The sequence below is a fragment of the Diadema antillarum genome, unplaced genomic scaffold, assembly GCF_040938485.1.
Source record: "Diadema antillarum isolate AM-2024a unplaced genomic scaffold, OU_Dant_1.0 seq00000057_RagTag, whole genome shotgun sequence".
In the NCBI taxonomy this organism is placed as follows: Eukaryota; Metazoa; Echinodermata; class Echinoidea; order Diadematoida; family Diadematidae; genus Diadema; species Diadema antillarum.
The window spans coordinates 806193-834149 of NW_027271163.1; the positions used below are offsets into that span (position 1 = coordinate 806193).

The 27957-nt window shown below is 40.3% G+C and overlaps 1 protein-coding gene across 1 annotated transcript in view; it reads left to right on the top strand.

The window, feature by feature from the left end:
• Positions 1 to 1406: 1406 nt before the first annotated feature.
• LOC139725724 (netrin receptor UNC5C-like) overlaps positions 1407 to 27957 on the top strand; it is a 156816-nt gene continuing 130265 nt past the window's right edge. The window contains exons 1-2 of the mRNA XM_071636808.1: positions 1407 to 1519; positions 1837 to 2058. Of these exons, the coding sequence (XP_071492909.1) occupies positions 1965 to 2058 (94 nt within the window). The 5' untranslated portion in view covers positions 1407 to 1519; positions 1837 to 1964. The remainder of the gene's footprint in view (positions 1520 to 1836; positions 2059 to 27957) is intronic.

Sequence of the window (27957 nt, forward strand, 5' to 3'; positions counted from 1 at the left end):
TTCTTAGTTTCCCCATAGTTCTACAGTACAAGTGTAAATAGTGTATTGAATGTATTATAGAGTATGCACCTACTAGGGAAGTACCACCTCCCTCCACCTAAGTATCTTAGATTTGTGTACTACATGTATTGGCATATATATTATATTCAAAGTTATAGATGTAAGGTGTTTCATCATCTATCTGCTTGCTCGAGGGTTGGATATCGTTTATTTTGTGTAAGGTGAACGAATGAAATATGCTGGTACATCCAATGACGTTGCTTTCCCGCCCTTTATTCACCAAGCTTTCGGCGTTCTTGACCTCGGTCAAAATTGTGAATACACATAGCCCTATAAGCTGGAAAACTAACATAAATCAATGACACCTAAATAGTTTGAAATATGCATAACTGCACACACGCACATACACAACACACACACACACGCACATGCATAGAGTAACGCTCCTTTTGCACATGTTTTGTATGTACAATATTGTGTAGATTTGACAGACTTATATTTCACACCTTGAATACAATGCGTTTTTATGTGGTGATGTATGTTATGAATGTTGGAATTTTGAAAATGAGCGTCAGGTCTTTGTCTTGCTTTGCAGTAGAGTAGGTATTTCCAAAAAAAAAAAGAATACGTAAGATTCCTTTTCCCCAAATCACGACTGTGTTCAATTGATCTTGATAGTCGGTTCAGCAGCCCTGTGACTCAAAATGATAAAGAGTAATTCGATCGATAATTCTGTTCATGAAATACATTGACTAAAATGAGGAAGTGTTATGAAGGTGACATGTGCGTGGAGAAAATAAAGTGGTCATTCGGCTGTCCATCATGTAAATACTGATTGGTCAGAAACTAATGGAACATATCCTGCAAACTTTTAATATAAACTTTCCTCTTCCGTTGCGTTTTGTGTGGACCCCGAAACAAGGCAGGTACATGTATGAAATAACAGACAGTGTTCAGAAATAGCCTGTAGATCGGATGTGTATACGTCATAAAACAATTTTGTTAAACAATACTCATTGTTGTAATATGAGGAGAAGACACGCCCCTCTCGCCATGCTACCTACACTCAAAACGCTTTTATATCTTTTAATATTGTTATTTTTTCCACCTGGCCGAATACTGATGAAGCTGAAGTGGGAGGGACCCGCTCCCCGCTGTTCCCTGTACATCCCTTGGTAACACATCCTGGGGCTGGTGTTATCACCGCCTCCAGCAAGCACGTGCTATCTGCTCCACTGTTTATGTGTGCGCTGTGTGTCGTTGCCTTCGTAAGGTTGTGTGTATGTCTCTCCCGTGTGTGTGCGTGGGGTTGTGAGGATGCGATTGCACGCGCGATGTTGACTGGGAGAAGGATGCGAGCAAGTTCCAGATTTTCTCTCTTGAGAACGGAGTCTGCGCAGAGCACCGATATCTGATCGCAGACAACTTTGTGTCATTCTTTACAAGGAGTTGGTGTCACGATTGGTGTCTGCTCATATTGCGCCTAGCGGGATACCACTTTTTTATCCTTGTCTGAAAGGTACTCATACCTGGGTATTTTTTTTTCTTACTTGGAAAATTCGTTAGCACTATGCTACGGGTTAATTGTTCTGCTCATTTATGACGTATTTGATATTCTGTATGACTTTATGCAGTGTGCTTGTGATTGATTCGGTGGAAGCGTTGCTGCGACCGCATTGGTTGGCTTAGCCAGAGCTTGGGGCACGTTTGGCGAGATTGTTCACCTCACCCCCTCCCTGTGTCTGTCGTGTTTTGGCGGCGTTACCCTGTGGGGTTTTAACCTAATTCTTGCACAGTTCAGCCCGTTTTACAAAGGGTTATTTTTACTCGCTGCAGGCAATCTTCATGGAGACACGAGTGGCTTAGGATCGAATCGTTGCTGAAAGTCATCGAGATTGTTGTTCTGGTGGGAACCACACGCCGTAGGATAACTTGGGAGTACCACAATCGGAAAGGCTACCAAGATGATGCGGGGAAGCATCCGGCTGTGGATACCATGGGTTACCGTTGCTCTGCTCCTGTTTTACGCACCTGCGTCCTGGCCAGTTTTCGCACAAGGTAAGCGATGAAGTCGGTGAAAAGTCCGAAAGAGGGATGGCGCAAATGCTCACGGTATACAGTAGTCTATAGATAAAGAAAGTAAACTGGTATATTATATGCCTAACTGTGAGTATGGTTTCTCAATGCAAGCTGGCAGGCATAGTGACTTTTAGCCTCACCCTTAGACCTTCTTAGGTGTCACTCATGAAATTAATATGAGGAATACTCTTTCTACCATATTTCTCACTGAGACTTTTTCTTGTAACCAAATGCATCTTGGGAAACTAAAGTAAAGAAAGTAGGGGAATATAGATGTAAGAATATATGGCATCAATAATATCATTCGCTGCTAATTCTTGTTTGGTGAGAAAGTTTCTTGTGGGAAAGTTGTGAGCAACCATTTCATCACCAGGGTAGCTTAATCGTTAATTGTAATCATTGTTAGCTCTGAGAATTCATATGGCATCTACCTGTGTGTGTGTGTGTATATTTTTTTAAGCTGTCCTTTTAATAGGATCACCTTTTATTATTCTCTCTAATATTGATAACAAAAGCATCATGGAGGAAAATGCTCACAAATTGATAATATTTGTTTTTCTTCTTGGCAGTCTCAGATTTTGCTTTTGAAGTAAATTTGTTGATCCTCACCACAAATTACCAGAAATAGGAAGTATCCTATCAGACTATCAAACTTTGTGACCTGAAAGCTTTCCTATGCCTTAGAATTAAAGTGTTTTTGATCCATCTCTCAGAGGAGTTAGGTTCATAGACAAGTTTCAACAAGGGATGAAATGAAAAGGTTTCTGTCAACTTGCATTCAGTTCTTCCAACATTGCTCACCCATGTGTACAAAGTTGTACAACATTTTGTATGAGTGTCCAGTGAGATCCGGTCACAGACTTTTTCCTCACATGACAGAAGCTTCACAAATTTTATATGACAGACTGTCCACATTTAGTTTGTTACATTTTTTTGTATGTCTTCAACCAGACAGATGTCAAAGTCATTATTCACGCTCTGTCAAAACTGTATGTGGCCATGTGTGTGCTGTGACAAGATTGCTTGCAATGATCTGTTTGGGTTGTTGATGAATTCCTGCAAATGTAAACAGAAAGGATCTATAGTGCGTTGGTAGTTATTAATGAGTAAACAAATGTACGTAGTGTGTACATTGGCCATGCTCCAGGGTGCGTGACCCCGCTAGCCATGATGAGATGAACCCAGAGGTGGATTTACATAAAGCCTGGGGTGCTCATTTACAGCCTTCCAGGGTCAAATTTGGACTAATTGCATGCATGGTGGGGTGAGGACCAGAATTGGGAAGAGCCCGGAGTCATAAGATGCCGGAGGGACACAAGTTGCTGTGACAAGTCAAGGTTAATTTGAGAGGATGGGGATTGCCTGGGGCTAGTATGAAGCTGGTAGTCCTTTGTCAAACCAATTGGTCCTCTCTAGGGAGCCGTTGAACTGCGCCTGAAGTTTCTGTTCCTGTTTTTCTCCCTCTATTTTTTTTTTTTTTTTTTTGGGGGGGGGGGATATTGGTGTAGGGTACATAGTAGCCCTTTTTACACTTGTGTTTCTTAACCCCGGACTTTCTCTGACCCAGGACTATCGCTAGTCCCGTACCAATTTTTTCAGCTTTTTACACTCGCCAATTAGTCCCGTACTATCTCTTGTCCGGGGCTAAGGAGAAAACTGACCTTTTTACACTCGTATTTCTTAGCCCCGGACTTTCCAAACCACATGAATATTCATAATTACGCTGCGTACTGTACACGTACAAGCACGCACCGGCAGCACTTGATTACCTCGTTTCTGATTGGTCAGTGAGGGTCGGACTTCGTCTCCGTCGCTTAGCCCAGGATTATTTTTTCGTTCTGTTTACACTCACTTGCTTGGCACCGCAATTGCGGTGCTAGCACCGCAATTGCGGTGCTAACCCCTGCTATTTTGCAGGGCCAGATAGTACGGTACTATCGGTGGGGCTAGCCCACTTTGGCAAAAACGAGTGTAAACAGAAAGTGGGCTAAGGATAGTCCCGTACCAACGGTGGGGCTAAGGCCCCCCCTTAGCCCCACCGTTGGTCCGGGGCTAAGCAAAAATTTACAAGTGTAAAAAGCCCTTTTGATGTCAGATGCTGTTTGAGGGAACACTAATGTATTTCGAACTTCACACCCTGACCTTGAAGACTTCAACACTTCTCTACTTATAGCTGTAGTATCACTATGACGTTCTTCTGATAGGTCTTGACAGTTAACCATTTACAGTGATGTAGTCATTTTTCTTTTTCTTTTTTTGTCAAGCAACTCTGTATGTTTTTATGATATGGTCTTAAAAATAAATGGAACTTACAATTGCAATGTAGTGGCTGTGCATAGTAAAAAGAAGACCTATAGAATATGTGTAGGGCCTACTTCATTGTTTCTTGATCCAAATGAAAGCACTCTTATGTGACTTATCAATTTCTCTTCAAATACCTGGCAGGGCATTGACCCATTGAAGACTATTCCCTCAATGGGTGAAGCCAAAAGTGGTTTTAATATAGCTTAAAAGTACTGAACTTTATTTCATATTCAAGTTAATAGAGAATGAAATCAAAGAAACAGACATGTGAATTTAGTCTCTAAAAATTAGACAAGAAAAAGAGAGTTGAGGAATATTCTCATGTCTTCATTCTATGCTCATGGAGCAATGATAGTGGTTACAATTGCTCATGCAATGTAAAAGAAGGCAGGGATAACATATCTGCATCGCATCATGAAAGTGATTAAATTAATAGCATATCCTGTATCATACAAGTTTGAATTGTAATGACACAGTGCTCAATAATTACTTCTCAAGGGGAAAGCACAAGAAGGTTTGCAATTTACTCCTCCCTTCAGTTGACATTGCAAGAAACCTTTGGGTGGCAAGACGGTTAAGAAACCTCTCATTACTGTTGAAAACAGAAGTAGCGCTGACTCCCTGCCATTGTGCCCCCCTCTTGCTGCATGGATGAAAAGTTCCATTGAGGTGGAAAATATCCCTGGAAATTGGTCATAAAACTCTTTATGTAGGTACACTATAACCTCGCGATGATTTTCTTGCCCCAATCCACTCCGAGATTCTGCTCCGACTTCATTGTGCGCCTTTCACGCTGTGTCACTCTGTTCTGCCGTTCAAACTTGGTGAGATATAAGCCAATTGTAAAACATGCACGCCTTTGAAAATGAGAACATTTCTTTTCAGTCCCTTGTTCTCGCTCTTGGCCAAATCGCGAGGCTGCCGACAATGGATGTGACTCAAAGTGAGCCGGAGAAAAAGGGCCTTGTAAATGAAAAATAATAAATTTCTACCCTCGTTGGACCCAAGCTCTAGGGCAGCCCTGTGTAGTCTCAATTATTCAATGACATATTGTTGGTACAAATCTTGTTCTTTGTCGCTATACTGTCAGTCCTCAATGCCTGCAGACACTGAGGTTTTTGAAGGGTTTTATACCATTTGTATGTCAAGTATTACCACTTGGTATCCTTTCAGAGGCCATTGACTTTATAATCCATGATGATAATATAGAAATATATATTGTGGGATGAACTTCAAAAGTGGCACTTCCTTCTCTGCCCTTTCAATACCCTTCATTGTGTACCCCTTGCCATAATAGAGGAAAAAGGTCCAGAAAATAAGATGGTAATCCATTCCATGTCTCTGCCTGATATTAGTGAATAAGAAAAGTTTTGTGTTGGTGACATCTGTCGCTCATATAGCTCTTGTGTTATCAACTTTTTGTCCATTGCATGATAATGGTGATTAAATGAGGTCCCTCTTGACCGAGTTTGGAATTAATGAGGTCACTGACCTCTTAGGAGCAACCCTCTGGTCGGGCACCAACCTTTCTTTTTCTTTTTTTCTCCTTTCATTGACTGTTCATGCATTGAAATCACAGATGTTAGCATGTTGCTCATGCTATACCATTGAATCAGTGGCATGAAATGGAAAGCCTCTATCATATGAGGGCAGCAGTTTACGACAGAGGTCAAAGTGAAAAACGAGGTGAAAAGTTGTAAGGTCACGAGGTCGTCACTGCTGTGCCCCTGTTCTTCAGTGCATGAATGCCTTACTGGGAGAAATGTTCAGCTCTCATTTGTCTTCTACGATTTGATGCATCTCATATCTTTAGGGTCAGAGGTCAACTCAATAAGTTGAGCAGAAGACCTCATCTCAGTAACATGAGATGCATGATGCGTGAAACTTTGAGGTTGTCTTCAATGCTAGCTTTTCTTCACCTCTTTTCTTTTCTGGCAGTGGCATGTGTCACAAAAAGTCAAGAGTTTGAAGTATTATGCTGTGCACAGCAAAGTTTTGCTGCCAAATGAGCTGATGCTTTTGCCATTTATGGCAACAGATATCTTTTTACTCTCAGCTAAAATAGAATTTCAAATTACTTCATCTTTGGTATATTTTTCCAAAACCCATCTTGAGGATGTAGATGTCATAGTAGAAATGAAGATGTGTTGCAGTAGGTATTTTACACAAACTTTTTCTAAAAGACATTTATTTGTTGTGATGGAGAACAAAATGAAAATATCCCTGTTGTAAAATAATATTATTTGTGCTTTACCACCTAAAGGTTTGAATTCTGGCAGTTTCAAACATGCCCTGTTTTTGTCTTAAATGCATTCGGAAAGGAATTCAGGCCTTGCTGTGAGGCAGTGAAAATGAAAGTTGGTCCACCCTGGCCGATTATAGTGTGTGCTTTTACCAAACGCGACGCAACTTTCATGCTTTGAAATCAAACACACGAGAGCTGTGGCGAGCCACCAGTGACATCACAGGAGGGTAACTGACATCTTTCCGGAGTTTGGTCAGGCATTTCCTCACAGACATTCCAGCAGCAATGATTTCCCCCCAAAGCTAACATGATAGATGCTGCCATCGTCACGGATTAAGGCTTGAGCCCTCCTGTGTTCCCATGGGAACCCCTCACTTGGACCATGGGAAGAGGAGGAAGCTGAAGACAGGTATATTAATTCGGCCCAGGTTCAGGTTTGTCAGGCCGGCTTCCAGCTTCAAAGAAGGAAAAAATAATCTAGCCAGGCTTGCAAATATTTCTAGATCCCTGCCTTTCTGGGGCCCAATCTCGGTGATATGCCCTCATGCCTTCATATGTCAAGGATTTCTGTGTGTTCAATATGTGCAGGAAAGTAGCAAAGTGACACTGACATAGCTACTGCAGAGCTGTCCAGGAAGCATTAATTCAGCATGTAAATACGCCATCTTAATTGTGTAATCAAATTCATAAATATTTAACAGTTTTTGATAATTCATCTCTCCCTAAGTAATACACTTTAATACCTGGAATCCAATTTACATTTTTGCTTTGTTGCTAGGTCAGGCAGGCTTTCTGGTTGTGAAGGTCATGTCCTTTGTTCTTATAACGAATTTACAAAAGGTATATTGGAGGAATATGGAAGGCATCTTCTTGGTTGACCCATTTAGTTTCATTCATGCTTACAGGGATGTGCATTTATTTGAGTTACTATATTTTCTCTGATCTTTTTTTTAAAGTGTACAGTAAACACTCTGAGAAAAATAGGTTCAACTTTGAACCTTTACATGTAACACAATTGTAGCACCTTTGCAGGTGCAACTTTGCACAGTAATGCCATTAGACAATGATGCCGTTAAAATTGATCATTTGAAATAATTCATTGTAGCATTAATTATGCCTTCACTTTCTTTTTCTGACCCAAACTTAACTCCCCTTAAATTCTGTAGGCTGATGTCTGGCTTAATGGAGTTTTTATAGTCAAGATTAATCACAATGTAAAATGGGAACAGAGTTTTTAAAAAGTGGAAACTGCCAGTCATTCTTTATGAACATTAATTCCATATTGAAGTAGAGGTGTTATTGTTTGGAGCATCTTTGAAACGTCCTTCGGGCCGAATGTGTGTAAATAAGACATGATTCATCAGGGTCCAAACGTGGGTCAGAGGCTAAGAAGGAAACGCACCGGTGGGTCCTCCTAACAATTTGAATAAAATGGAATTCACGAAACCGGCACAGAGTAGCTCTCAGGCACGTCATCGCTTCTGTTCTACTAGCTTTGATGGATCACCAAATGCATTGAGCTTGCTACAAGAAACCAAGATATGATCGATATGAAACTCAATTGGTCTACTTTTCCTCCTTTGTCAACAGTTATTGTCGGATGCTGTGAATTTTTTCTTTCTTTCATTCTTTTGCTCAGTCTCAAAAGGGAAGAAAAGTCTCAGAAGCTAAAGCTCATGAAAGAGATGTGTTGTGCAGTGTAAACTGTCTCAGAAGTAAATCTGTTTTGCTGACATGCACGCAATTTCCACTCACCCCATGGAGATTTTCATACTTTTGTCATCGCAAATTGATCAATAAACTTGAATTGCTGTCAAAAGAGTTCATTTCTGGGCTCCCAATTCAGAAAGGCTTTGAAGCAACACCGTCCTCGCTGATATAGCGTAAATGAATGTCTCTTTTGAAGTGTCGGACTCTCTGCGCTGAGTGATGAATGCACATTGCTGGAATGGTAGCAGTGGACAAGGAAGAGCACAAGCTCATTAAAATCTGTAAAAAATTGATTGTTTGACAGGAGCTGTCAGTTGTCGAAAAACAGTGGGTGCCAGGGGTGTAGGGAAAGCTGTAAATCTCTCCGAAATTGACATCGCTTGTCGCTAGGCATGGCGAATGAGCCAGACTTCAATATTTATATGTCGCAATCCTTGTGGATATTAATGCTGTGGTAGACAGCCATTGATGCGATGGACAGTAGCTAAGGGCTTCAGACTGAGATAAAGGCCTCTACTGGGCTATTATAGAGTTATGCCTCTTGGTTGTCTTGGACAGAAATTATATGAAATGTTGACTGGTATGAATTAAAAGTAACTGAAGTTTATCACCTGAAAGATGTAATGTGTGAACGAATGTCATTTTCTGTATCATTTTCGTTCTGATTACTTTCAAATCAGCTTTCAGTTGCTCTTGTTTTATTAAAGGCAGGATATGTCCTTTGTACCAAGTGTTACTTTTGTTCTATGCCAGCATGACCAGTGCATCTCATTGGGGAAGATTGAGTGCTCCCTAACTCTGCAAGTTATGTTAGAATACCCATTAAACAGTAGCAGGGTGATTTAAGGGTGCATTTGTCAACTCACTTCTGATGCAGAATTAAGGTTTCCAAACAACATTTAGAGAGTTTTGAGCAGTTGATAAGTGCGAAGCTGTTTTGAAATTGAATATGAGGTTAGAGACATGTTTTTGAAATATTAAAAAAAAAAAGGTGTGATTGCGAACGCATTTTAGCCAGAAGCACCTTTCTGTGGAGTTGATAAACCCAAAGTTGTTCTAAAATACGTTTATAGCTTGGACCTGCCCACGCCAACCACTGCAAACATGATCCAAAAGGCATTTGCAATTGCCTTTTGATTGTGGATATTGAAATGCATTTCAAACATGGAAAGGTTGTTAAAGGCAACCTAAAACACTTTCACTGAGCATGGTTACTGTGTGGATGTGTTTTAAAGCCAGTGTAGGTAAACCACCAATTGACATCCTTCTGTGAAAAAGACAGATATGTTGAAAAGTAGTCGGGCTATTCATATGTTGATAAAAGAAAAGTGATACAAGGGTTTTGTGAATTGGAACACAGTAGAACATCATCACTTTGGCATAGAGTGTAGAGAGATGAAATCACTATGAGAAGAAGAAAAATAGAAAAGAGAGGAAGAGAATGCAAGGAAGAAAGGAATCCGGAGAAACAGCAGGAGAGAGAAAAGAAGAAAGGAAGAGACTACAGGTAGTGAAAGATCATGAGCCTGGTAGGGCAGAAGTATCATACATTTGCACAATTATGTTTATTGCAGTCCATCAAGAGATCTTATGTTGATATTAGCCTGAAATAATATTTATGCAGAGTAGTTCCATTTGACTTCCCTCGAGAGGTGCGGCATAATGCCAGTTTCTCGGCGTGGTGGGAATGGAAATGAAAGGCTGGCCTTTGCTGTGTAAAAACATAATTTTGATGTGACACTTCTCCCTTTCATCTCTGAATAACAAGCTATTTTATAGAATATTCTTCCTTTTTAAAACCAAACTGTATGGTTGTCAGTGTGAACATTTCTCCCACTCATGTGGTAAATTGATACAAGTGGAATTGTATCGTTGAAGTTATCGAAGTCTGCGATGGGTTGAAAATGTACATTTGAAATTGTACATATGTTCTCCCCTCCCCCATCAACCTGTCAATTTCCCTCTGTACACTTTGAGGTCAAAGGATGCCGAATCAAATCCAGCATCATTTTCTCCCCACGCCCGCATCCCTGTTCTCCTCAGAAAGGGGGATAAGCAAACCACATTAGGCAGGGCCACAAGACATCATTGACTTAACGCTGGGTGACTGTAGGTGAGACCCAGACCCGTGCAAAATCAGCGGACCGTTCCTCTCCCCCCACACATCAAACAATCCTTTTTGTCTGGGAAGAGATGGGAGGCGGAACTACAGAAAGATTTGGTCATAATGCGATAATGGGGGGAAAGTTTTGTCGGGAGGTCCACCTCGTAAATCTAGCCAGATAAACCTCTTGTCCCCCGTGGCAACCAGACCGCTCTGAGCTGTGATTGATGCGGGGATGCCAGGAGGAGACGAGGAAGAAGATGGAAAAGATGGAGCAGGAATAAAAAAAGGGAAAGGACCATGGGAGAAAACTGAAGTGAAACCACCAAGTTAGCATTTTTGATGATGATTTGGGTTTTGGTAGATGGCTACTGACATCTTTCTCACCACTGTGAACCTCTCTCTGGTATCACTATAATGTATTCATGATGCCATTCACTCTTTCAAGGCATCAGATCATATGCAGTCAACAATCAAATTCAATTGTAACCATCATGAAGAAAACTCATATTATTTTGGACTATCATCATCCCTGACTATTTGGTAAAAGCCCCTTTCCACCTCAGATGAATGATGCTTTCACTCAGGTTATTCAATTAGCATAATGCTATCTTGAGTTCTGGCACATCAGGTAATAAATGAGAAAAAAGTTAGGTTGAAGGCAACCAAAAAGTGAATCATTTCTGTGACTGAATAATGGGCACTGTCACGATCATGTTTTAACAGCATCATCTAAATAAGGGTAGAGACAAATATTTTTCATAGTTTTACAGTTATGTTTGTGTGTTTCTCTGCTGGAGAGATTTATTTGTTTGTATTTTTGTATTTTATTGTATCAGTAAATTCCTTCTGATGTAATAAAAGTCAGCTGACTCTGTGGGACACTGGGTAGACAGCGGGGCTCATCGTTTCCCCTTCTGTCAACCCTCCACGTTTTCACATCCAACTATCCACATGTGCTGCCTTTTCCCTTTTCTTTTCTTTTTGCCCATAATCAAATCTGTTTTCATGGAGCAGAGACTATTTCACACCATCCTCAATGCCAGCTCCCTTTGGTATAATGAAATTAGTCATACTGATCTGGTCCTTTCTGTGCACTGACCACCATACAAGAGCCCCCGTCCTTGTGGGTGTATACTGGCAGCATTCATCTCTAGACGAGGAAGGGAGAGGGGGGTGGGAGGGGGTTAAGGGATGAGGGGGTACCAGAGATCGTTTTCATCCTAACCCTTAAATGAATTATTTTTCATCGTCGGATGGGAGTGTTATGGAGTCTACTGCACATTACCCACCAACCCACTCCAACGCGCCCTGCTTCCGATCGATGAATTCACACTTTGCTTCCAGAGTTCTTTAAATACGTCCAGCGAGCCATGAGGCTTGCGGTAGGTGATGCCTTCACAGAGGGTGCATATGTGGCCTGTTGTTTTCTTTCTCCTGATTCCAGCGTTATCCCACCCCTTGAAAGAAAAACAACAAATCAAGTCAGGCTTCTGCGGAGACTCATCCTTAGAAAATGAAAATGGGTAGAGCTCAGATTTGCGTGCTTCAAGTGGGAGTGTCATTGAAGATGTAACACCACTTGTAAAATATACCACTTGATTTTAATGATAATAATCAGAAAAGAGTGATATATGATAGTGATAATGTTTTGTTATGGTTTAGTTACACTGATGAAAGGTAACAAATTGCATTTGAAAGCTACGTCGATATCTTTTATTCCATGCTTTTGGAACTTCTTGAAGTATGGCTTTCACCTGGAATGATATGAATTTGTTCAGATTTTAGTTCTTCAGAGACCCTTGCCTCGGGATAATGGAGCAGCAGAACATGAAATAGAATTTTAAAAAGGGAAGGAAAAGCTGCCAACATTCAACAAGAAAAATATTCATACAATACCATTGCATTCTCTCACTAATATTTCATCACTTGATGTATCTGTATGAGAAGCCACACGACTTCATTCTCAAAAAAATTTCTATTCCACTCTTCACTTTCACTTAATATCACCACATCACAAACCAAGATTGTTCTTGATAGAACCCTCCTCCACCTCATCAAAATTAAAGAAAAAAAGATGGTTATGATGGAACTGTGTTTGTCATCGATCATAATGAAAAAAAACAACAACAAAAGAACAAAACACTTTGTTTGAATCCAGGCTGCTCTTTCAGAGCCTGCATAAACCCCTTTCATGGTGTCATCTGTTTTCTTGCCAGGCATTTCAGGTCTTACTGATGACATCATAAAGCAGAAGATCAATCTTCAAAAAAAAACAAAATTTAGAACAGGAAAAACAAACATACATTTCTTTACATGAACTAATTTGTCCATAGATAGTTAATAGATTTCTGAATAGTTGTTCTGACTTATAATACTGAAGTTGTGGTCAGCGTTTTTGCGAGCTGTCCATGAGATTAGAGCCGTGTTGCATGGCGGGATATTTCACATGGTCCACGATATAGAATTTTCGTCCACGTCAACACAGCCCTTCTCTGTGCAGAATAGAAAAAAAAAAATCCTCCTCAACAAACATGCCCCGTGTGGAGGGAGGATGGGAGGTAGCGTGGTTTCCTCAAGGCCAAGTGGTAGCCATATAACAGTCCCCGCCCTGGTTTCCCACGGAAACTGGCTGCTATTGAGAGGGCACACATCCTGCCTCCTATAGCATGCATACACATGCACATACATACACACATGTACGCATGTTCTCTCTGAGATTAGAGATGTGCCCAGTTTCCCCTCACAGTAGACTTGCTTGCTACTATTCTCTCAGTATCAGTCAATTTTGTACCTTTGATATGCACTTTGTTTTATAACATATTTCATATCTGGGGGTGAAAATGGCTTATTTCTGTCAGTTCTTTTGAGATCAAAGGAAGAAGCCACAATAAAGCATTACTAGTGTATGACAGGTGCTTTCTGGACTTCTGGAAGTACTGAATGTGACATCCAAGTCAGGAAATATTTCTTTTTTTTTATTTACAGAAATGTAGTCTTGTAACTGGTAATGCTCTTCTGCAGTATCTGTCATAGCAGTATAGAAGAGAGATCGTGATAAATAGTGAAGATGTTTTAATAAGCAAATTTAGTGTTTTTTTTTTTTTTTACTTGCAAAGAGACCTTATTAATATCACTTTAGGCGTAGAGACATCAATTTGTCAACAAAGAGGTTCAGTGTCCTTCTTGCTATTATAGGATGCACCTAGCACCTGCAATCACACAATAGGATGCACCCTTTAGTACAAGAGTGAAAAAAAGGTATTTGCACTATTTTCCCAGATGTTTTTTTTTACCATCAATCCTTTTGTTCAAACCATTCTGCAGTTCTGTAAGTCCTGGTGGATATTGAAAATGTTTTATTAATCAGTAGGTCTTCTTGCAAGTGCTTCCAAGAGGCATTTTCCAGTTTTGCCAGTCAATTATTTCAGTGTGACCAAATATAGGGATGCAAGTCATTATTGCTATGTTTATAGGGATGCAAATCGTTATTGCTATGTTTACTAGAGAGGTTGAAGATGTGGCCACAATAAGTTTATTGTCTGGAGGAGGATGTATCCCCTCCTGACCCCACCCCACCCCCAGCCCCACCCCTGGCCCTGAATGCCAGCAAGGGCTGTTGTCTGTGCATCTGTCTGCTATACATAATGCCATAGTGGTAGAAGAGTACAAATCATCGCAGATAGTAGGCACGTTACCTCCTATTCATATTCCGATATATCTCACGTTTTACTATCAATGCACCGTAACAATCCAGAGAGGAGGGCCTGTTGTTGATGTTGTTGTCATCGCATTTTTCTTAACCCTTCTTTTAATGTAACAGCTGAGTTGGGCTCATGAAATATGTACCCGCCCAAATGACAACTACAGGGTTTAGGGATTGAGTCATCAGCCGAGAGAGTAATAGCCCGCCCTGCATCAGTGCTAAGACGGGGCATATCCTCTGCCAGAAGAATATCTAAGGAGCAGTAAATTCGGCGTTTGTGAGTTATTGTAATATTTACTGCCGGCGACAACATGAAGGTGCTTCATTACCTCGTCGGCTCTACTCTCCCACTCTTCCTCACTCTCTGTAGCTCCCTCTCTCTTTCTATCTATTGTAGACACTGAACAATGTGGATTAAATTAGCTAAACGGAAACAAGAGCCTGCAAGATTGTGTTTGTTTTGTTTGTTGATTCATATCACTGATCATTGAGATGTATATTTATCTTCCCATAAAACTTTGCTGGTATTTCAAATGTCACCACTGACCTTTTCTCCTGCATTTCATCCAATTACAGATATTAACCTGAAGTCCATGACTACTTGGCTTATACCGTAGTTATGCAAGTTTTTTTATAACTGTGACTGTCTCATGCAATGCTGTTCTCCATGCAGTGCAGATTCACCCACCCTGCACAATTCTTGACACTTTATGCCCTTGGCTGTGTAATGGTATCATGGCGGTAAAGCAGCTTTTGCAGATTTGGCTTTATCTCATTTCACTTTTTCCCTTTTGAAAGGCAGAATCTCTTCTTGACCTGTTTGACTTCAGAGCTGTCTTCATCACAAGTTGCTTCAGTCCCAGCACTTGGCTTAAGAGGATTACTTAGTAGCAACACCCTTCGGCTCCGAAACTCCTTACCGGAGCACAGATATGTGTGGAGTTGTGCACTCACAATAGGGCTCTGCATAGCAATGCCTTAGTCCCGTTTTTTGTTAAATGTTGGGGGGGGGGGGGGGGGGGGGGAATGGGGGCTTGGACCTGGTCTAGGTCGTAGGCCGGGTTAATTGATATTGACAAATTATCAATGCTCCCCTTGAGGGAAAGGACTTCTGATTTGTTAGGAGGCTATGTTTGCCCAGCGTTTGGGGCAGAAATTCCAGTTTCTGAACCAAAGCGACAATAAGTATATGCTATGCTAAACTAAGTCAACTCCAGGGCAGCCACTTCAGGATGCAGAAGTAAACAGACTCTCCCCCTTGTGTTGTAACCTATTTTCTCTTCCAAGTTTTTTGAGCCGATCAAAGCCCCCCTCTTCCACTTCCATTTTTCCCTTGCCAGTCATCCTTAAACTGGACCTTTAACATGACAAGTGTCCGTAGCTATATCCTCGGATGATTTACATCAATCCTTTAGTCCCCTTCCATTTGCAGAGCAAATATATTTGCATCATTAAGTTGTGTTCCAAGGCTACTTGTATATATTCACTTCCCGTCTCAAGTACCCGAAATGTTTTCAGAGACATCAAAAGTATTTCAAGGTGGAGTGCGGGTGCAGTTAGGGCAAGATATATTTCTGATCATGAAACTCGAAAGGTGGATGGACTAACAAGGGAAAACTGTAGAGCTCACGACATAGCAATAGTCATTTCTAGCTGTTATTGCCCTTGCTGTCTATGCTCATGTGCACATTCTTGTTATCCTTCATATCTTTTGCTGCAGCATAGAATTTCCTCATATTCTAGTGTCCCCCCTTCTCTTTTTTTTTTCAAATTTATCCCCTGTATTTTGCCCTCAGTTTTCATCTTTCGTTTGTATTCTTTCTTTTAATCCCAGTTCTTGCCACCTTTCTCTTCCTGTTATTGAATTCCTTGGTACACACTTGTATCTATGTTTTTTTTCTGCATGACACTGGAAAGCAATAGTGTAAAATCATCATGTGTAGACTTTGTCACTAAGAGAGAAAAAAAACCAAAGGAAACGTGTCATTTTGCTTGTTTTACTTTGCCCATTTAGATTTTTATGCTCTACCACTAAAGGCTCACAGAGCATCATGTGATGTGCTAGAGCCGGGGAGAGAAGATGCGGGAGTGTTATTCAACATCACGATAAAAATCAATACTTTGCCAAGTCCCCAACTTCGCATTTCTGCACCGTGTCTCTCGCAGGACTTGTAATGAATTTATAGCACCTCTTTAAAGGCCCACTTAATGGGCAGCTACAGAAGGATGCAATTCAATACCAAACTGAAAATGAAGAGCATATATCTTTGTTACTGATAAGCCATACAGCCTCTTTCTCTTTCTCATTGTCATTATTTTGAGCATTACAGTGATATTCACGACACAAAGTTATCACAGCACTCAAGCTGGCACTTCTCCCCCTGGATATATATATTTGATACCTAGGAGAGCATCTGATCAAATGATATATCATTCTTTTGGTACCATACTTCTTTTCACTTTCTAAAAACAGTAAAAGATGCAGATGGGATCTAGCTGGTTTGTAGGCATACCCTCAACTTTCTTTAGCTAAGCAAGTCAACTTTTTAATCAGTAGAAGATGATGCAAACTTAAATATGATATTACAGATCTGTTCAACCAGCCAATGAAGAGTACATTTCATATCTGTCTATAATATATTGCTGTCTATTATGTTTGTCTATCAATACATTAATTTGTATAGTTTATGTTCTCTATAGAAGAAACAATTCAGCAAATTTTTAAGTTGGTGATGCACATTGCAGGACATTGTATTTACAGGAGTGTTGGGTCAACAATGCACCGCTTTGTTTGTGATATGTGTTCAGCTGATGATGTACAGCAGTGCTCCTTTAAAGAGCGGACGATGAAGAAGAAGATGATGCGGGGGGAAAAAGCGGATGTCCTCGGCGATTTGCCTCTGTCTCCGTGTAATTCTCTCTGAGATGCCTGTGATCTTCATGTGTTATGCTCAATTAACATTAAGATCCAGTGCTCACAGCATGTGGGCAAATGATGTGCCTCTCTTTGTTTTGGGGGACATTATAGGCAATTAGCATGGATTGCAGAGTGCAGCTAGGCTAGACAGAAGAGGGCCATACCTCAAGGCAGTTGAAGCCTCGTCTGCCTGACTCTGCATATGCTCTCTCTCTCTTTCCATGACTCATGATATGACTGCCATTTTTTATTTTTAAAACACTAAACCTAAGTCTTTTGACTTAACGGTTCAGCCATATCTGCTCCAATCCCAAATTCAATAACTTCTTTCTCGTCCGTGCTGCGAGGTCGCCCAAATAGCTGTATCGCCCCCAGTGATGCAGACACGTGTCCTTACCCCCCTTTGCCCTTCATATCGCTCCAAAGGAGGGGGACAGCTAGACAATTGAGGTAGCTCATTACCATGCCAATCAGCAATTCAGCGTTTTCTGTTTTCTTTGTCAATGATGCTCCTCGTTTGGGAAATCCTGGAGGAGCCAAGAAAAATGTATAACTGATTCCAAATGCCTCACTCCTGCAATGTGTGCTACTACCACATTCATTCAGCTTCAGTTGTGATATCTAATTCATTGAGACTTTGCCCCGAAAGATACCGGTATTCTCTTTGTGGGGAATTGTAAAGATGAAGGCATTTATCAACTCGGATGAAAACGGCAGGAACGACAAGATAGCATTCTTCTAGAAATCAATTAGATTCAAGGCGCAAAAACACACTCGAGAAAAAGAAAAAAATGTGCGGGTTCATACATAATTTCATGGTGTCTTAAAGTTGAAGAATTCCCAGGAGCGTGGGGTTGGTGTACAACCCATTTACCGAGTTGATTTAAGGCGGGGAAGGTAATGAGTGTTCCATTGACTGAGTTTGGGAAGCCACCACGGGCTCATTTAATATTAACATTCCACCCACTTTTAGTGATGATTCAGGCTTGGTTCATATTAGATTGATTGGATTTTTGAGCAAAATTTTTGATCGCAGGCTCGTGACTGCATTCAAGCAAAATACGCTTGATGCTATCCATATTTCAAAGATTCCATTATATATTCTCTCTGAAACATACGAGTCCACGGCTTTGTGAGAGGGATAGGAGAGAGATAGTGTGTGTGTGTGGTTTTTTTTTTTTTTGAAACTTTGAAATTGCTGTCATGTGTCTCAAAATTATGACTAGGATTCCACACATTGTAGAAGAGGATCGCAAGAGATGCAGTTGGTTAGACGAGCCACAGTATGGCTGGTCCATCGATGCATATCGGCATCATATGAGTTGTATATGCCCAACAGTCAAGTGACTGTTGCACATTTAATACTGACAGCAGTCAGCTTACACATACTGGTTTGAAATACAGAATAACATTTGTTCTTTTGGAGGTAGAAATCCTCAAATGAAGATTCATAAAAGAAGATCATTCATGAAATTCTTCAGATATGAAGATTTTGTTATCACTTATTGCTAAGAATTAGGCCTATATGGAACGTAAAAGTCGAGATAACTAAAAGCAAATTCAAGTTTTACTCCTGTGATGTGAAAGTTTTGGAAGCACCAAAACTGGTGAAATGGCCAAAGTGTATCAATTAGTAGTCACTTGAAACCCCCCCCCCCCCCCCCCCCCCCATCCACCCCTACCGGCCATGTCATAACCAACTTACCAACTTATAGACAAAGTTCATTCCATGTGTGTACACACATAAAAATGTACAAAGAACCCCCTGTGGCCAGGCATTCCCAACATTCTCAAAACCGGTGTCACGTCAGATTTCCGGGCGGCTCGCTCAAGGGAGTGGAGCTGGCTGCGGAAGATCACCGCTCTGGAAGAGAGCAGCATTGCTAATAGGCAGGTGTGCCAGGCGAGGACTTGAGCGTATTATGGGTAAATCCCTCACAGAAACTCCTTGCCTCTTTACCCTGTATCAATCCCCCGACCCATTACCTTAATTGCCATTCAGTTAGTACGAGGGCAGCGTTCATATGCAAGAATTTCTATCACATCCTTTGTTTGTTTGGTTTATTTTTTTTTTCATACATTTGTTTGATTGTTCCTATGTGGAGAGCATCAGTTCTCATGATATCATAAAAAATGTCTGTACTCTGGAAAGCTGGTCTATTCAGAGTCATGAAAACCAGTGAATTTATCTCTGTCATGGAATATCTGTGCAATAGAGGGGAGATGTTTAATGTTCGTATTATATGTTGAAAAACGAAGGGGCTTGGAGGGCTCAACACTAGCTTTTTCTCTCGTGGCTCATTCGGGCCACTAAAATTTTTTAATTCAAAGTTTGAATGGCAAAAAAAAGAAAAAGAAATACAATGGCCCAAAATAAAATGACATGAAGATATTTATTTTGAATTTTAGATGCCCAATCAAGCCACCAAAAGATAGCCTTTTTGGAAATTTGGTGGCCCGACATCGATTTTAGTGGCCCAGGCCACTTGACCACCCCTCATGTCAAGCCTTGGCTTGCTCCTTAATCCAATGATGCTTTTATAGCTTTTACACGTGTACAAGTGTCAGAATCAGCAGTTCTCTTATTTTATATCACCCCATTTTGTTTTAAAGGTAAGAGTGATTTCATATGTCCTCCTCCCCCACTTTATTTGTTTTATAATATGAAAATAGTATGGAAAAGCCCTCCCTAAAATATTTTTAATAGAGAAAGTTTTCAATTATTGCATTAGTTATCCCTTCACAATGTAGGAATCAAGAGTCTTCAAAAATATTCTACCAGTGTGAGCAGTACTCACAGTAAACTCTGACAGATATGTAGTCCTATCTATGGATAGTCGTAAAATATGAACATTGAATTCTCTGTACAGATATGTACACCTTCAAATGTATGACTATTGAAGAACTGTCATATGCTTTAATCAGCCTGAGTTAGATGCTTATCATCACAATAAAAAAATCTGTGCACACTTTGACCAAAAAAAAAGGCATCCCCCATTAGTGGGAAATTAAAGCTACTATATGAACATCTGTCTTAGAGGTAGGTACAGATGCTGACAGTTTGAGACTTTTCCTGTCTACCAGTAAAATATAAAGATAGACTGTGCATTTGTTTCTTCTCTTTTGCTTGCTAGGTGTCAATTGCTGTATGTAGCCCCTATATTGTTCACAAGCACAGTACCTTCATTTGTCCTAGTGTATGAGTGTTAGAGAACACATCACCTAATGTGCAAATGTGCTCCGAAGAAAATGAGCGGCGGAAACGAGCCATTTCATAAGGAATGTGTGAAGGCATCCCAAAAGGCCATTTTTCAACCTACAATTTTTTTATCTGTCACCATGTGCTCTGGTAAAACTGTTTGCTGCCATCGTCCTCAGTTTGAGCAATAGCCCCTCCCGGATACGTCAATCCGTTTTCACCCCTCACAGAAGTGATGTGCCCTACTTAGGTGTTATCAACCATTAAGTAATGAAGTGATGCTAGTAGAAGCCGAACCAGAGGAACTGGACTCCAATGACTCCCCAACTTGCTGCCGGTGCAAGCAGCAATTTATGATATACTCCAACTACAATCTAGACTTTGAATAATTCATGAGTGCCACAGTTCATGGTACTTCTGTGCCCATTCACTCCATTCTTTTATGACTGGTTGTACATTTAATTGATTAAAGCTGCTTGGAGGGTCATGCAACTTGTTCCATGATGCTCAGTTCCTAAGCCAAGTAAAACCAGAAATCTTTGTGGAATTATAAACTAATAAGCACCATAATTACCAAGGCAGTTGTAGGTTTTGAGTTGCCTATGGCATTTCATTGATTTGTGCAATTAAAGTGTGAGAGTCAAATGAAGCGGGATTTCGGCTGGCGGTGAGACAATACCCTGAAGTTCACAACTGACATATTAAAGATGCATTCTTGTGACCTTTTGCACAGGTGACATTATTGTGTGAAAGATAGATATATTGCTGGGTCACTCTTTCCCCCCTTTCTTTCTGTTTGTCTCTCTCTCTCTCTCTCTCTCTTGGCTGCTGCTCTTTTCTTTCTTTGTTTTAAAATAGACAAATTTCCCACAAAGTTTTTTTCTCCTGCTGTTTAGAAGCAAAGCACATGTGTGTTTATGACCTGTCTGTCTCGCTGTCCATGGACACTTCAATTTCAAGTCTCGTCTACACCGGAAAATATTTTGAACTGAAGAGAGTTGGTGGGGGGGGGGGGGGGTGGAGGAAGGGGAAATTGTTGGAGAAGTTGAAAGTTTGGTTTATAAGAGATGCAACTGGTCTGAGGAAGTCAGGAATATCACTTTTTTTTATCAAGGTCACACGTTCCATCTGTATTTCCTCTATCTCGTATTTTAGAATTCACCTTGTGCAGTTTCAGGCGCAGATGCTTGATAAAATCCACTGATCAGAAAGGGACGTAGCGTAGCATCTATTTTTAGATCCCTTTTGATTATTCTCCCACACCCAGCTGGGGATTGGAAGACTGGCTAGAACTTGCTGAATGTCATGACCCCAATGCAGCAAATCCTGCATTAAGTTAATGAAGTCCTCAGATATTAAACAGACAATATTCATTGGTTCAATAGATATTTGCTGCTGTGTACAAAAATTGTGAATGAGGCTATGGTATGATATCTCTAAGTAAATAATCTTTTGTGAAAAGAAGGAATGTAAAACAGAGTTGACATTTTGATCAAAAGATTTTAATTTCCAAGTAATATTTGAAATTTCTTTGGTGCAATTATAAACCATTGCATAATTTGTTTCAGGTGTGTTTTGAGAAAGTTTTTGTTCAGTACACATAATTTGGTTATTTATCTCTCCTTTTTGTCTATCAAACCATGGAACACAGTATGTTTCATGATCAAAATACTTCCTCTGTTTAATAGCAAGTTTTTGTTATTTTTCTGTCAGTCGTGTTCCTGATCCTTATTGAATGTCATCATATCAGAGATTCTATAGTCCTTCCTTTCAAACAGCATGTAAAACAGTATATCTTCCAACACCACTTGATTGAGATAGGATTCCCTTGTTATACCTTTTGCTGTCATGGATACTGATCTATAGATAACAAACTTACTCAGTAAATCAGCTGATTTGATATCTATTTTGCTGCTATATCATTTAATAAATATGCAAGTTTCATGAATGTTAAAGATAACCTTTTGAAAGAGATAGTGATAGGATAGTAAAGAAGCCAGTATTTGATTTGATGTGTTTCCTTGTTTTCTTTGAATATTCTGCACAATAACTTCTTATTTGAGGTTTTATGTATGAATGTCTAAATTTGGTGAGCTGTGAATTGCTGTAGAGCTTTATAGATTTGTAGCAAAAGTGTAATGGCTCTCCACATCCTTTGAAAAGGCTGTTGAACAAAACTTTTGTTAGGTTAGTCTGTTCCAACTTGCAAGCGTTAATCCTTGAAATGTGGTAGGATGAAAGTTAATCATTTGCTTGTAGTCTGTTCCAACTTGCAAACCTTAAATCTTGAAATGTGGTAAGATGAAAGTTAATCATTTGCCTGTGGAAAACTTGCTGGATCCCGTGCAAAGTGAATGAAGACTGCTGAGTCTGGGTGCATATGGGTTAAAAGACTTATAACCAAGATAAGACTTGTTTGGGGATGCGCAAGAGGATAATGTGGCAGCGAGTGGTGCAAATATCCAGTGTTTATTTCATGATGTCATTTTCCAGGTAAGATACTCTTGTTGCATAAACCATCCACCGGCTGCAGGGCATTGTTAGGGCATGACTGTGTAGAAAGAGTCATCAATTGGTGGTTAGCTAGAGGGGGTCATAAACAGAATATTTATTTTGCACCTAAGTGTGGAAGTAAACAATGCAGGCTTTGTGAAATACTTCAAGTGGTATGGTATGTAGTGGAAGTCTGTGTTAGTCGTGTGTCATTCATTGCTGTCATTCACCTTTATTTATTTTTTATTTTTTAGGTTGGGGAAAAGAGATTTACAGAATAGATGTAAAATTGCTTTTTTTCAGACGTAAGAAATCTAGCATTGATAACAAAGGTATGTTTTGGTTTTGATTCAAATACTTCATACATTCAGGCTTTGACTCTTCTGGTGGTTTCCCAGAGCGAAGGCATCTTGCTTCCTCAGGACTTGAACATTAGTGGGAAATTATCATAATGAAGAATACAGATAGTGTACAGAAAGAAGTCTGTGTGTTCAATAATTTGGCTGCTCCCCCGGTGCCCAGCTACCCTGCACAAAGTCAACAGAAGTCAATGCGTCTAGGAGCATCTATCCTCATCCATATCTTGTGGAGTGGGAAAGAAGAGAGAAATAGAGGGAGAAAGAGAATGAGGGGTAAAGGACATATTTACATCAGAACTGTTGCAACCGTACAATGAATCTATCACTGAAACAGCCACGTAACATGTCCACTAATTAGTCCCCGAGCGTGATCCGTACACACCCGACGTTCCATCTTAAAAGCGAGAATTTCCCTGCTTGCCAGTCGGTATTCACCAGCCCATGTTTCTTCTTTAATCTTCCCCTCTTATTCCCCCTACTCTCCCTTTTCTCCATCTCGTGTGAGTACCAAGGGGTGTCTTGGATGATCCTTAATTCTCAGCAAACTTTGAGCAAGGGGAAAGAGTCTTGAAAAAAAAGAAAAAAAAATGGTGCCAGATGAGAGTGGGTCTCTGTTTGACCATGCCACCCAGGGATTCCCTGCAGATGTGTTCACAGGGTGCTTCCCCTCTTCCTCCAAGGTATCCTCCTTTGGCCATCAAAGTTCCATTTTACCCCTATTTCGGTGCAAGCGAAATTGATTAAGAGCTGGTGGAAATCTGTGGCAGCCAATTTAATTGGGAATGGGGGAAAAAAAAGAGGGCTTTTAGTCGAACACAACACACTTTTTAATCTTCCCAGAACCTTGATTAGCATGGGTTCAGCGCAAGGTATCGTGCACAAAGGCCCACAAGCATGGCTTATTACAGTATATGCTGGATTTACACAGTACTTTGGAAATTATGTTACTTGTACAGTAGGCCCTAGAGTTTTAAACATCCTGATGATGCAAAGTACCCAATTTCTGCCCTTTTTTTTTTGGGGGGGGGGAAGACATGGAAAGTTGGAAACCTGCAATCATCACATCCATAACTACCATTTTGTTTTGTCAAACAGACTAGAGGTCACTTCAGGTCATCCTTCTGAAAGCCTTCCTTGCACCCCCCCCCCCCCCTTATCAGCAGCTGATATACAGCAGCTCTTATTTTGCTCATGTGGTATATTGCTGTTTTGTTTCATGTCTGAAATTCTACAAATGGCATATATCCTTCATTGCAGAATGTCCTTCATGGTTCTGGCAAAAATGATTGAAGACATAGGTTGTTTTTTTGTTGTTGATAACTTTGGGATATTGGCTGCAATAATAGTAATGAGTTATTTCTGGATGCAATATAAACTTGAGCACCCAGACCATTCATCTTGATTGGAACTCCATAAACAGAAAAAAAAAATGTGTAATAATGCCTTCTACCTGCTTCTTTTTTTTCCCCTTCCATGATCCGTTACCATTTCTGTTTGCTCTGATATCAGAATGTCTGGATCAATCGCACTTTGCGTACTCTGGACTCGAGAGCAGCGCTTTTGTGCGTGCATCCTGCGAGGGAGAGGGAGAGCTGTACAGCGGCGTGGAGAGGCGGGAACGAGAGTCGTGCCGGCCAGCTCCCGTTTGGATGAATGCAGAGAGGCAGTGCATTTTGGAAGCAATAACAGCGATCTGTTTGCCTCATTACCTATCTCAAACCTAGCCCAATATTTGCCTAAGCATCCCCGCCGCAAATTAATATTGAGTGGGGATCAGTCCGGTGCGCGGGATTCCCATTCATGCGTTTCACTCGCGGGTGACGCGCAGTGAAAGAGCGGAGCAGCGTGTGCCTTAGAATTGTGTTGTTGTTGAAGTTTCCTTTGAAAGAGACGGCACTTGGCACACACACACGGACACATGCACACAGGACACAACATTTACAGACAGACTTCTGTCAGTGTTGTGTTTGTTCGGGTCTGTCTTTTTCTCTTCTGTACTCTGCATTTGTATGAGTGACATATGTATGTATTTAATATATTTTTGCAGATATGTAGGCCTATACAATACTCATATATTTGCACCTATAGCTGTAGGCCTATATATAAAGAGAGAGAGAGAGAGATGGACACAATTAATATATCAATATATATTTCTATTCAAGTATATATATGGTGATTCTGTAGGCCTATCTGTATGATTGGTATACTTACATATAGGCCGACATATATGTTATACATATGTTTATGTATCTATCTGTCTATATATACACATAAGTGTGTATATATATGGGGAGAGATAGAGAGATAGAGATAGATATAATAAATGATATCTATATTTATGTATATATGTTTGTGTGTATGTGTGTTAATTTGTATATGACAAAAGCAAGTAGTTGAAGATATTGCTTGCTTAAAATGCAGAAAATCAAATGCTGTACACTTGGTAGCCAAGGACGGAAGAACCTGTTTCAAGTGTTTGTGCAGATGCACATTAATTTTCGGGCGAGAGGTTGGCATTGTGGCTCGATGACACTCCGTTGATTAACAGGTTCCATTACCGGTATTGTTTCTCAAGTGCATCTCCCCCCCCCCCCCCCCTCCCCCCTTTGCTCTTCATGGTTGATGTTGGCTCTTCTGACCAATCCATTTCTGTAATCTGCTGAATTCATCCCAATGGAATGCAGGAAATGAGCGGTCCATGGTGGAATTCTCCAGCTGCTGGAGTAAGGTGCTGTTGAAGTGGTCCTTGGTGTGAAATTTGGCATATTAATCTTGCAATATGTCACTTTTATGTGGCATATTGCTGAGGTGTTTCTGTTACCAAGTTCTGTGCAAACATTTACTAATTGACATGAGTAGTGCTGGGGAAAAAAATCATCGAAGTCTAGGAAGTATGGTGTCATGGTTTTAAAAAAAAAAAAAACAGAAAAGAAAATGATGCTAACCTAGTTAAAGAACCCACCTAAATTAAGTGGGATTGATTGTCAAGCATTTTTTTTTTTTTTATAGATCAATTGCATTTGTATTGCACATAAGGTAACAGTTTGTACAAATAGCTTTGAAATACTGTCATTCCATATAGGTCTAGAGTTTGTACTTGGCGTATCGGTATCCAATTTCCATAGTCTAAGGGGTCAGGATATATTTTAGAAGAAACACTCATTTTACCCAGTCTTGAAGATTCACCAGCCTGTTTTGGTCTTGACTTGTTTGTTTGTTTGTTTGTTTGTTTGTTTGTTTGTTTTCGTTTTCCATGTGACAAGATCTCTTGATGTGAAATGAATGGCCTCATTACAGTGTTAACCATTTATTACTCTATTTTCTTTATGAATTCTGAGGGGTGGATCTTCATAGATGATTTTCCTGGAAAAAAAAGTGGGTTAAACTATATAGTTACTCTTTTTGTCGTCTGTCCACTTTTTGAGATTGGCAAATTTTAATGGCAGTAAACCGATGAGGGGATGCAAGTGATGTATTTGTAAGGAGGTTAACTAGAGAAATGCCATTTAGTTTCTTCATGAATCATGAGCTCATCTAATGGCATATTTCAGGGAATTCAATGAAAGTGTATTAGGCTTTATGAGTACTTTGAGAGTCTCATCCGTGTGCCAAGAATATGATGACCCTATCACTTTACCCGTTTCCAGACATGTATTTTTGCTTTCTGTTGGTGTGATTCAGAGCAGTTTTGGGGCTTGTGTGAATTATTTTGGATATTTTTTTTTATGCCTTCTTCTTCTTTGTGGACTGCTGCCATATTTTCAATTAAGCTTTCATCTTTTAAGTGCCTTCCCTCCAGAGGGGGCAACGATAAGGTGCTGAGTAATTGATGAATTCCGTGGAGAATGCCGGGGAAATTTGTGTACCCAGTGTTCATTTACAGTCATGAAAAGAGCATGAGAACCAGTTTTTACGAGCGTTCAGACAGGGGGGCTCACCACCAGCCGCCAGCTAATTCAGGCACTGGTGGTATCCAGGTGCCTCTGTGGACAGATGAGGAGTTTGGATGACGCTTTTTTTTTTACCCATTTTATCCATCTCGTGCTGGTCAGTTGTTACAGAAAAATTCCTCGACAGGGGGCATTCACACTCTCCATCTCTTCATCCCCCTCCCCAACTTTCTTTCAGTACAAAGGCTCTAGCTATCTACGGCATCAACGCTACAACATGACAAACTTTGGCATTTTAGTTTACTTTGTGTGAAGGAAAGAAATGTATGCCTTTTACCAACAAGAAAACAGCAAACGGGAATATTGAGATATGAAAATAACCACACATATTTCAACTTTGCCTTTCATGTTTTTGTCCATCATCTTGTCCATTTCCCTTTGTTGTAGAATCATGATTTTAGTGTATTTCTCCTTTTTTCTACTGTGCAAGAGCAAATTGACTATTGTTAAGGAAAGAATAGCAGTTTGTTGTGTGTGTAAGCCCACTCTCATTAGGAAATATTTAGAGTAATATCAGTAAAATCTTGGTGTTTTACCTTTCCCATTCACGCATTAACAAACAATTGAAATTTTGTTGTATGTGAGAACTTTCATGAATTTTTACAACTGTGATGTGCATAGACAGTAGACCATATCTGTCAGATTCTATGCAAACTTTGTTCACAAAAGACGATTACAAGACTTACTGGGGGTCTTGCCCTACATAGCAAAAACTAGCGAATACTAAATGAATTTCAGCCCAGGATGCTTAATTTGAAGGGAGCAGGCAGATAAAATAGTTCATTACTGTTCTGTAGGATGAGAAACATCCTTGAATTTTGATACCTTACAGAAAATGACAGTCTTCTGGCCCAGCAGTCAATTACAGATGTTACATAATCAATAGCCGTC